Source organism: Myotis nattereri (assembly GCF_964212035.1).
Source record: "Myotis nattereri genome assembly, chromosome: 1".
Lineage (NCBI taxonomy): Eukaryota > Metazoa > Chordata > Mammalia > Chiroptera > Vespertilionidae > Myotis > Myotis nattereri.
Window position 1 is genome coordinate 9578665 of NC_138075.1, and position 12055 is coordinate 9590719.

The window sequence follows — 12055 nt, forward strand, 5'->3', positions numbered from 1 at the left end:
CAAGCATCCGTCTAGTGCAGATTATGTAATATATTTCTTATAGGAGAAAAGTCTTATTGGAAGGTGCAAGCTTAAGGGGAAATGATTGTTGCAATCCACCTCTCCTGGTAGAGAGGAACACAGTTTCTAAGATAAGTGAGCCTCCATCATTTAGAAAACTACTTTTTTTCTGCCTTTACATGAGGATGGAATAATTACATAACGGTGGACGGAGGCTGAAGCAGGGTCTCATTGCCTGTTTCCAGGTGAGCCTCTGCACGCCCAGCGAGAACACTCCGACGGAAAGCTTGGCCAGGCTGGTGGCCATGGTGTTCCAGTGGTTTCACTCCACAGCCTACATGATGGATGATGAAGTTGGAAGTTTGGTGGAAAAACTGAAGCCTCAGTTTGTCACCAAGTGGTTGAAAACAGTCTGCGATGTTCGCTTTGATGTCATGGTCATGTGCCTTCTTCCCAAACCAATGGAATTTGCCAGGGTAAGTGAAGGCCGATGTCTTGGGCCTGGCTGGAGAGGACTTGGGGAGAAGCACCGCCTTAGCTGTTAGAGTGTGATCAGTGTCTGTAGAAGAGGAAAATGTCTTCATGTATTAGTCGGTACAGCTAAATGAGTTTAGTTTAGTGGATACATTTTAGGTGATGTCCTGCTTCGATGTTGGTTTGGGATGGGGAAGAATGGAAGATGAATGTGTGAGGTGTCTTTAAGAATTTAGTCCGGCTGGCGTGGCTCAGTGGTTGTGTTGACCTATGAACCGGGAGGTCCTGGTTCGATTCCCAGTCATGGCACATGCCTGGGTTATGGGCTTGATTCCCAGTGTGGGGCATGCGGGAAGCAGCTGCTGAATGATTCTCTCTCATCATTGATGTTTCTATCTCTCTCTCCTTCTCCCTTCCTTTCTGAAATCAATAAAAATATATTAGAAATAGAATTGAAGGGAGTATTCTTTCCTGACATTGCTGAAGATATTTTTATATCAAGAAACAGAAAATAAAAGCCTCTCTGTGAGGTTGCTACAGCTCAGTCCTTTTCTGGGCTACAGTCTGTGGAAAGGCTAACATTTGACGATAGGCAATTTCTGTGGTTTCACATATGCCCTGGAGAGGAACGGTGGAGTCCTTGCCCTCCCACTTGGAATGCCAAAAAGCTTAGGAGCAGCCACATCTTTTTTGTTTTCTCCTCTGACTTATAGGTCACATTTCCCTGTGTTTATCCTTTGGCGCTGCCTCAGTGCACTCCAGGCTTCAGATGTGTGGTTGAGAAGACCCCTTATTTCTTGACTACATTATAATTTGTGTCTCACCCAGAGTCAGTTTTTTCTAATTTTTTTTTTCAGAGTCAGTTTTTGGCAGCAATATATGAAATTTTTTTCAAGGTATTTTTTAAGTTTGTGTGTGTGTGCGCGTGTTTTCTTTCAAGGATATCTTGAGGTAATTTTCATTTTAAAAAAGGCATTTAAGAATAAAACAGGCCAAAACCGGTTTGGCTCAGTGGATAGAGCGTCGGCCTGTGGACTGAAAGGTCCCAGGTTCGATTCCGGTCAAGGGCATGTACCTGGGTTGCGGGCACATCCCCAGTGGGAGATGTGCAGGAGGCAGCTGATCGATGTTTCTCTCTCATTGATGTTTCTAACTCTCTATCTCTCTCCCTTCCTCTCTGTAAAAACTCAATAAAAAATACATATAAAAAAAATTTAAAAAAAAAATTAAAAAAAAAAGAATAAAACAGAACACAGACCATCTAAAAGTGTAGTTTTTTGTTAGATTTTCAGGACTTGAGCGTTCTGTGCGTTTATCAAAATGCACTTCTTCTTTGGTGCCACCTACTGACTCACATCTAAAACTGGATTTTTACATAATGGAAATTCCCCACTTCCTGGCATTTTTTTTTTAATATATATATATATATTATTGATTTCAGAGTGGAAGGGAGAGGGAGAGAGAGATAGAAACATCAATGATGAGAGAAAATCATTAATCGGTTGCCTCCTGCACGCCTCACAATGGGGTTCGACCCTGAAACCTGGGCATATGCCATGACCAGGAATCGAACTGTGATCTCCTGATTCATAGGTCAACGCTCAAGCACTGAGCCACGCCGGTCGGGCTTTCCTGGCATTCTTTGACTGTGTTGATATGTTTTCTATTATTATTTCTTTCTGAATAGCATAGGGCTGGTGTGATCTGACTCTGGAAGATACAAAGAAACGGTTATATTGGAAGGAAAACTTCTCTCACTTGGGCCCCATGGTTGGGGGCCTGTGTATTAACTGGCAACAGACATTAACAGGAGAAGAGATAAAGTTTTTTACACTTTTATGCAGGAGTACTCAGATATGAATAACTTTCTCAATACCCACAGATACAAGGTTGTTAGTACTTGAATGTGAAGATAAGGAAAGTTCTTTTGGGCTTTTTGGTGGAACAAAGCCCAGAAGGACCAAAGTTTATAGTAGTAGAAATCTGTTTTTTCTCTCAAGTACAGGTACAACTGCACATATTTGTAATGGGTTTGTCAAACTTTAGAAATAGAATGCTCCAGTAGTATTCCTGGTAGGAATACCTTTTTGGAATTTTCAGTGGGACAATTCACATTCAGTTGTGATTAATATTTGGATCGATTTGTAACTATGGTCTTCTTCTTCTCCTTCTTCTTCTTCTTCTCCTTCTCCTTCTCCTTCTCCTTCTCCTTCTCCTTCTCCTTCTCCTTCTCCTTCTCCTTCTCCTTCTCCTTCTCCTTCTCCTTCTCCTTCTCCTTCTCCTTCTCCTTCTCCTTCTCCTCCTCCTCCTCCTCCTCCTCCTCCTCCTCCTCCTCCTCCTCCTCCTTCTTCTTCTTCTTCTTCTTCTTCTTCCTTCTTCTTCTTCTTCTTCTTCTTCTTCTTCTTCTTCTTCTTCTTCTTCTTCTTCTTCTTCTTCTTCTTCTTCTTCTTCTTCTTCTTCTTCTTCTTCTTCTTCTTCTTCTTCTTCTTCTTCTTCTTCTTCTTCTTCTTCTCCTTCTTCTTCTCCTTCTTCTTCTTCTTCTTCTTCTTCTTCTTCTTCTTCTTCTTCTTCTTCTTCTTCTTCTTCTTCTTTCTTCTTTCTTCTTCTTCTTCTTCTTACTAATGGATCCTGATGGTAGATTCTTACAGATCTCACTCTGAGATCACTGGGCCCAGGATTCAGATATCACGAAATCCTTGCGTATAATTGTAACAGAGTGCGTTCTGTTCTTCTCACCCATGGCTGTTGAATGCGTCAGGTTGGTGGATACTGGGATAAGTCTTGCAGCACAGTGACTCAGCTGAAGGAGGGTCTCAGCCGAATCCTCTGCCTGATCCCCTACAACGTGATCCATCAGTCTGTGTGGGAGTGTATTATGCCCGAATGGCTGGAAGCCATCAGAACGGAAGTCCCAGATAACCAGTTAAAAGAGTTCAGGGAAGTATTAAGGTGGGTAAGTAGTTGAATGAAGTCACTGTAATTATAATATCTAACATTTATTGAGCATGTACTGTGCGCCAGGCACTGTGCTAAGCCTTTTATATAACCTTGCTTACTTTTTAACAAAATCCTATAGAGAAACTTGAAGGCCCAAATGAAAGAGTTGCTATAAATCATGCTAAGATGGTTTGGAATTGTTCAGAAGAGATTTTGTTCTTGTGGAATAATAGATATACCATATTATTTGCTCATTTTCACACATAATTATGGTTTGGATAAAGTGGGAAAAGTGCAAAAGGAAAATGTTTTCAGATGCTGGGAAACAACTCTCATTCTTTAGAAATGCAATGCCTCCCATTAAATCTAATGTGAGTATGAACACTAATGCTATTTACAACCGTATGAATTATTTATATCTATTCCAATGACATAAGCTATTCCTGTAAAATGAAACATGCTAATAACAGTTCAGAACACAGACTAATCTGAAGTGTTTGGCTTCCCAAAATAAATAATAGAAACGCACCGGTAGGTCCTACTATGTGCCCATTGGTCATTTACTTTTATTGCTCTGCTTTCCAGCAAAATGTTTGACATTGAGCTCTGTCCTCTACCTTTTTCAATGGAAGAGATGTTTGGCTTTATTAGTTGTCGGTTCACAGGATACCCTTCTTCTGTGCAGGAACAAGCTTTACTGTGGCTACATGTAAGTGAATGATACTTTGGATCATTGTGGGCACTAGTTCTTTGCCTATGAACTTTAGATCCTCAGGTAGAGTGGCGGGGAGTTATTGCAGAGTCTATAATCTGTATGTTTGCTGAGGACTATCTGTAGACTAATAATTCATATGCATAGGTAATTGCATTTTAAATGTATGTAGCTATAGTTGTGATTTATTAATAAAACACAAATTTATGTCGTACTATTACTAAATTCATAGTAGCTTTTGGTCCTTATGTATCTTTCCATCAATAGATACTAAAAGTATTCTAGCTGTGTTGTGGGATTCTGATAAACTTTTGATATTAAATAGGTCCTTTACTTGGAAAGGTTGAGAGCTACTGATTTAAGGGGTAGTTCATGCTGCTCACTCAGCCTGGAATGACTTTCTGTCCTTTCTCCATTTGTGAACTCCAGCTTCTCTTTTAAAATCCAGCTCAAAAATGATCTCATCTATGATGTTTTCTGCTGCTTCACTGTCCCCCACCTTCCCATCAGAATTCATTATTCCTTCCCCCAGCATTCACACAGGTTCTCTCTGTGAATACTATTTCTGTCTAATATTCAGTTAATTTTTGTCTCTTCTCATGGTTATAAATGCCTTGAGGGCCGGGACTACATCTTTTTCATTTTTGAATTTATATCTCCCTTCATCTTTTCTTCTCACCATCTGGGACATGTTTTGAATTTAGTGGGTATTCTTAAAAGTTTACTAAATTGAGTTGAATATCTGATTCGAAGTTTGGGCAATTTTTTAAAAGGAGGACAGAACCAATGTAGAGGTTAGCTATGGGTGCAGACACATTTCTGTTTCATGGAAGGATGTGATCCCTAAAGTTTTTCAAGTTGTGAAGATGCCTTTCTGGGCTCTAAACCAAGGAACAGTATTTTCCACAAATGACAAAGAGTAAAGGAGATGATTTAAAAAAGTCACCTTTGGGACTAGAACTTTAACTTTTTATCCCAAGTTAGGTCTCAATAAGATAACTTCTCATTTTAGGAAAGCTAATTCTTCTAAAGATGGCTAGATGTTGTTATTCAGTTGTACACCCTTTGAGCTGTGCCATCTAGGGACAGGACTGTAAACCTCTGTCCCCACCACGGCTGAAACGATTACAGTTTACATGTTTTATGGACTGGGCTTTGCCATAGCTTTGGTTTGAAGGCAGTGCTACAGTTGAAGGAGGATGTAAGCCACCGGTCTTAGCATTTGGGAAATAGAGAGAACAATATAGTGATTGGAGTTGACTCATTTATTAATTAAATGTGGAAACATTTATAGAGCTCCTCTGTGCCAGTCGCTGTAATAGGCGCTGGGATACAACTGGAGAAGCAATGGTCCTTTCCTCCTACTTCCTTTCTTCAAAGAGCTCACAGTGGGAGAGATAATATCAAATAATCAGATGTAATGCAAAGTGATACTTGCTCTAATAAAGGTATATAGAAAGTTCTAAGAAAGCAGAGCAGAGAATGGATTAATTCTGTCCAAAGGAAGGAGGCATCTATTCCCAGAAAATTCATTACAGATACGGTAACTTGATTTTGGCAGGATACCTGAGCTTGCTCCAGAGAACAAGAGCAGATGGGACATTCAGATGGGAGTGGGGACATGCTCACAGATTATTACTAATTCAGGACAAAGGTGATGAGCTAAGACATTAGCAGTGGTATGGAAAGTGAGGGATCACATAAAGAGGCACTTCAAAGTGTTAATAGAAAGAATCTGATGATTTATGGGGAGTGGGGTTCAGTGGTACCTCAATGTATTGATTTTCTTAGTACAATACATTGAGGATGACTATGCTGATAGACTATGTGGAAGGCTAAGCGTCCTTATGTTCAATAGTTCACTGATAAAAATGTTAGGTGTAGTTTTATTTGAATTTTAAAGTTTATATTTTTGGGGGATATATATGCCTTTTTCCCTCAGGTATTATCGGAGTTAGACATCACGGTTCCACTTCAGCTATTAATAAGCATGTTTTCTGATGGAGTTAATTCTGTCAAAGAACTGGCAAATCAAAGAAAATCAAGAGTCAATGAACTGGCAGGGAACCTTGCAGCTCGAAGGGTAATTATGCCACAACTGTTTTTGTCTTACTAAGATTTTGCGGATTATACTGGGTCTAAAAGTAGCATCACGTAAACTTCTCTGAAAATGCTTTTTCATTCCATCTCTCTCTGGAACCTTTTAAGCACATAAGTAATAGAAAGCATTAATCTAATATATGTTTGGTTAAGTCCGTAATTAATAAGTTAAGTTATTGAGTTTTCATTTTTCTTTGAGTTTTTCTCCTATACATACCTATTAGTTATCTCTTATCTTTGATGAAAGCAAAACAAAACAAAACAAAACAAAACAAAAAAAACCCCCATACCGCTTTTTGGGTACTTTTTTTTGGGGGGGGGAGCTGAGGGTGGGGGTGTCCCTGACAAATAAGAATTCTTTACCAGCTACTGAGCAGATAGCTGCTTTACTTTAAGGATGAAGAGTTTGGATGGTTTTTTTTTTATTGTGTTTTGGGAAGATAACATCAACTGGTGGTGACCATGAGTGATACTGTCACTATGAACCAACTAAGTCCATTTTATTAACCCCTTTAAACCCATTTTATTGACTCCTTTGAACTTTTGTGGATGAGAAGAGTCAATATAGTCTGGTCCAAAGTGTATGAAAACTGTTGGAAATTTTTTTTATGCTCACCTGAGGATATGTTTTTTGTTGATTCTAGAGAGGAGGGTGGGTAGGGAAGGAGAGATGGAGGGAGGAAGGGAGGGAGGGAGAGAGAGAGAGACGAAAGATGAGAGAGAAACATCGATCGGTACATGCCCCAACCGGGGATCAAACCCACAACCTAGGTATGTGCCCTGACTGGGAATTGAACCCACAACCTTTTGGGGTCTGGAACAATGCTCCAACCAACTGAGCTATCCGGTCACGGTTTGTTGGAAGTTTTTGATACTTTTTCTGTGGATGACCTGATAGAATTTCGGTTGATGTAATGACATTCCCAGACCATGATCAGTTTTGGAGAGGTTGACTCACATCTGATGGTGGGCAGGGACTATTCTAATTTTTCTCTTTGTCAAGCCTCTCCATTACCTTTCCCCCACTGTATACCACAGGCCCCCCATCATTCCATCTGATATCTGGGGATTAAAAAATATAACAGTCATGGGATCACAGTTTGTATTCAGTGCTTTTTAAAAGATCTGCCTCATAGGAACCAGCTGCCATTTATAGTTTGCTTTTTTCTTCTGTAATCTTTAATATTATATTACTTCATTAGCACTTTATTAATAATTAATGACATCACAGAAATGTGAAGCATTTGGGGAAGAGCTCATTATTTTCATTTTACAGCTACTTAACCTGAGGTTAAGTGAACTGAAGTGATTTGCCATAGATAGCCCTATCAATATCCAGCTATTCTGATTCTTAATGGGATACTCATCTTCTTTTTTTATCATATGGCGTTCAAGGAGCTTGCTTGTTATTAGAGAAATCTTTAAGAGAGAAAATATGTTTTGAAAATGAAGTCTAGCTATGTCAGTTAGGGCCCTGCTACAGAATTTATCCCAGATGGTTCAAATGAAGGGACTTTCATGGAAACTCGGCCTATAGAGTTATGGGAAAGGTTAAGGGAGCAATGAGGGTTGGTGAGCTATTGGGGAACCACAGTTCGGTAGGGAACCGTTATTCCTCTAGGGCTGAAAGAGCAAGGGAGAATCATTCCTGACGCCCATACAGAGCTGAAATGATAAGGGGAGGGCTGGCTAGAGGAGCTATGGGATGATGGAGAGGCTGCCAGAGACGCAGCATCAGAGCAGGCCAAGGGTGGGAGAAATAGTCCTACCTATGTCTCCTTAAGCTTCAGCTCTTCTGCTGGCACCTCCCATTGACTTAACACAACAGGAAGCCAGCCAGCAAGAGAGCCAGGAACGACTCAGTCCTTGGCATTCTTGGGCTTAGGTGCAGGGAAGAGCAGGGCAATGAGAGTCTGGGTGGGTTGTGTTGGCACATGGGGGGTTGGTTGGCACATGGAGAATAACCAGTAAACAGGTTTGACTTGTATTGTTGTCCCAGGATAGTTTAATAATTATAATATCCAGAGGCCATTTGTCTTTAAACAGTCTTGTCAATCTGACATTCTGTGCTTATATTTCTAAGGCTAATCCTGCAAATTCTCATTTTGTTTTTTTAGGTTATGGTTTTAGGTAGATGCAGACAATTTAGTTTAATTAGGAATGTTTGATGGGATGAAAAATATAATGACAAAGACAGCTGCCTTCGTTCTTTAGAATGCTGATGTTTTATTCACCTGACAGAAAGTTTGGATAATTTTATTTCTTATTTTTGTATTTTGAGAAGATTTATAGTAGTACTAACGCTATTGGCTAAGAAAGGAAGTCAGTGTGACAGCTGGAAATACCTTCCGATATTTTATACGCCATTTGAGCTTCTGCAAGTTCACTTATGTATGTTGATGTTCCTTCTTCTAGGTGAGTGTTGCCTCTGATCCTGGTCGACGAGTTCAGCACAACATGCTGAGTCCATTTCATAGTCCTTTTCAGAGTCCATTTCGGAGTCCAATGCGTAGTCCTTTTCGCAGCCCTTTCAAGAATTTTGGACACCCAGGAGGAAGGACTATTGACTTTGATTGTGAAGATGATGAAATGAATCTAAATTGTTTCATCCTCATGTTTGATCTTCTCCTGAAGCAGGTAGCTGAAGCATGAGCTTCCTTTAGTTCAGAGACGAAGGATGAGGAGAGCATTTGTATAGTGATTTTTTTTGTGTGTTGGATATCTTCACACTTACTGAAATGATGCAGCATTACTCAAAACATTTCTCAAACTCCTTTGGGAATTTCCTAAAGAGCCTGAAAAAATACTTGTATAAATGTCTGCAATAATATTGACATATGAGAATGGATATGAATTTTAGAAACATCCTAGCTTTATTAGAATTGATTCTTTTGAACACATTTGGTGAACATATTGGGTAAGGCAGTTGTTGGGAGAAGAGCAACGTACAACTCTATGGTGATGGGCTGAGCTTAATATATTTTATAAATTGATTTTTGAAGGTAACTTTAAAAGAATAATTTAAGAGGTTTGGTCAGAGGAACATTTCTTTTTAATTTTTAATTTTGAAATAATTTTAGATTTGCAGAAAAGTTGCAAGAATAATACAAAGAATTCCCCAATACTTCTCCCCTAAATTTTTCAGATGTTAACATTTAGCACATTTTATTCTTTCTTTTTCTCTTATTCTGTAAATATATGTATGAAAACTTAATGAACCATTTGAGAGTAAGCTGCAAGCATGATGTTCCTTTATCCTTAAAATTCCAGAATGCATTCTCTAAAAAAAATAAGGACATTTTCTTCCATAGCCAAGGACAGATATCAAATCAGTAAATTAACATAATTATAATACTATTATGTAACTTACAGAACTAATTTATTTTTAAAATTGATAGAACTATCATCTTTATAACAAAAGAAAAAAAGTTATTTTTGATTGAGAACACAATCCAGCATCACCTATTGCAGTTACTTCTCCTGCCTCATTAGTCTTAACCCAGAATAGTTCTTCAGTCTTTGTTTGTCTTTTATGTTCTCGACATTTAAAAAAAGTCCAGTTATTTTGTAGAATGCCCCTCAATTTGAGTCTCATATTTCCTTATGAATCGATTTAGGTTGAGCATTTTTTGGCATTAATACCACAGATATGATATTGTGTTCATTTCAGTGCATCAGATCAGAAAGCACATGACATGATAATGTCTCCTTATTGGTGGTGATAACTTGGTTAAGGTGAATTTTGCAGATTTCCCTACTATAAGTTATTATTTTTTCCTTGGAATTAATAAGTAGCTTGTAGAGAGATACTTTTTTTTTTTAAAATATATTTTATTGATTTTTTACAGAGAGGAAGGGAGAGAGATAGAGAGTTAGAAACATCGATTAGAGAGAAACATCGATCAGCTGCCTCCTGCACATCTCCTACTGGGGATATGCCCGCAACCCAGGTACATGCCCTTGACCGGAATTGAATCTGGGACCTTTCAGTCCGCAGGCCGACGCTCTATCCACTGAGCCAAACCGGCTTCGGCGAGAGATACTTTAAGACTATGAGATTTCCTGTTTCTCATCAGACTTTTACCTGCTAGTGTAGCATCCATGGATGATTCATGCCTGAATCAGTTATTACTATGAGGGTTATCAAAAAATTATTTTCTGATTCCATTATTTAAAAGAATTATTAGTTGGCATTCTATAAAAGGAACAGTTTTCCCTTCTCTCCCATTTATATATTTATTTGTTTATCTACTTACTAGAGGCCCAGTGCATGAATTCGTGCACATGTGGGGTCCCTTGGCCTGGCCAGCAATCGGGGCCAATTGGGGCTGGCCAGCTGGGGGAGGGACTGCAGGAGGTTGGCTGGCCGCGGGAGTTTGGCTGTGGAAGCGCACTGACCATCAGGGGGCAGCTTCTGCATTGAACATGTGCCCCCTGGTGGTCAGTGCATGTCATAGCGACTGGTCAAGCAGTCATTCGGTCGACCGATCATAACGGTCGCTTAGGCTTTTATATATATAGATACCCTCATGTACTCATGGATTCTCATTTTATTCAGTGGGTTAGAATTTGTTTCAGTGGGTTAACTTTTATTTTGATGCTTATGTTATCCCATGTTTTGCTAGTGGGAGCCCCTTCAAGCTGGCTCCTGTGTTCTTTTGACATGGTCCATCATTCTTTGAACAAGTTCTTAATTTCTGGCATGACAAGACATGCCAGGCTCATTTTATATTTTCCTCGCCCCACCCCTGAAACCAGCCATTTCTCCAAGGATCCCTGGTTCCTTTTAGTGGATAATGGTATTTAGAAACCAAAATCTGGACACTAGGTAAGGAGCAGCATTTTCTAAATGTGTAAAACCTCAGAGAGTGATAAGTTTTAAAAAACAATGCCCTTTAAATGTCCTACATGATTTAAAAAATAACCCTCATTACTTTGTCTTATGTATATAGTCTATTATGAAGAATCCATGGAAATCAGTGTACATTCATGGTCTATAAGTCTAACCATCTTTAAATAATTTAATATTGTCAATTAATGAAAAGTTTCCCCCATTAGTGTGTCAATGCAATAGTGGACAAAAGGACCAAACTCCTTCTTCTTCTTCTTTTTTTTAATTGATATTTTTCAGATGGAGTTACAAGATGATGGGATCACGATGGGTTTAGAGCACAGCATATCAAAAGACATAATTTCCATTATAAACAATGTCTTCCAAGCCCCCTGGGGGGGCTCCCACACCTGCCAGAAGGACGAAAAAGCAATAGAGTGTAACTTGTGTCAGGCTAGCATTCTCTGCTATCAGCTCGCCTGTGAACTCCTGGGGAGACTGGCTCCTAAAGAAGAAAGCCGGCTGGTGGTAAGCAGTTGAAGAAGTGAGGTGGCCTCTGGCTATGTGTAATAAGGCTGCAGTAGTGGTGCAATGGGGTCTTTCTCCAGGCTTAGCTGTGCCCCATGCTAGGTTATATGTCAAACTGTGTTAAAAAAAAGTTTTCCTTCCACCAAGTCAGGCTCCTGGAATATGAGATGGAGCTACATTATATAGAACTCTTGGGTGAGAAATCTTGAGCCTTGAGTTAGGGTTTGTAGCACACCCATTCACACAATTTTCACAAATACAAAGCATTACTGGTATTCTTGAAATAACTTTTATCAGAAAGTCATATTACAAAGTTTAGATAACAGTGAATACTACAAAATATACATATCAAATTTTGAGTAAGTAGATTGGCTATGGGCACCGAGAATTCCTAGGTAACCGCAGTTTGTAAAACTTACTGACTTCATCAACAGCCAATACAATTTTAATTTCATTTAAAATTGTTTAAATAA

The 12055-nt window shown here is 39.2% G+C and overlaps 1 protein-coding gene across 4 annotated transcripts in view; it reads left to right on the forward strand.

The window, feature by feature from the left end:
- Positions 1-12055, forward strand: part of UNC79 (unc-79 homolog, NALCN channel complex subunit) — a 226455-nt gene that overhangs the window by 109746 nt on the left and 104654 nt on the right. For all 4 annotated transcript variants that reach the window (XM_081097313.1, XM_081097312.1, XM_081097314.1 and 1 more), the window contains 6 exons: positions 246-476; positions 3233-3423; positions 3997-4120; positions 6066-6206; positions 8639-8860; positions 11355-11582. In XM_081097313.1, coding sequence (XP_080953439.1) covers positions 246-476; positions 3233-3423; positions 3997-4120; positions 6066-6206; positions 8639-8860; positions 11355-11582 — 1137 coding nt within the window. The remainder of the gene's footprint in view (positions 1-245; positions 477-3232; positions 3424-3996; positions 4121-6065; positions 6207-8638; positions 8861-11354; positions 11583-12055) is intronic.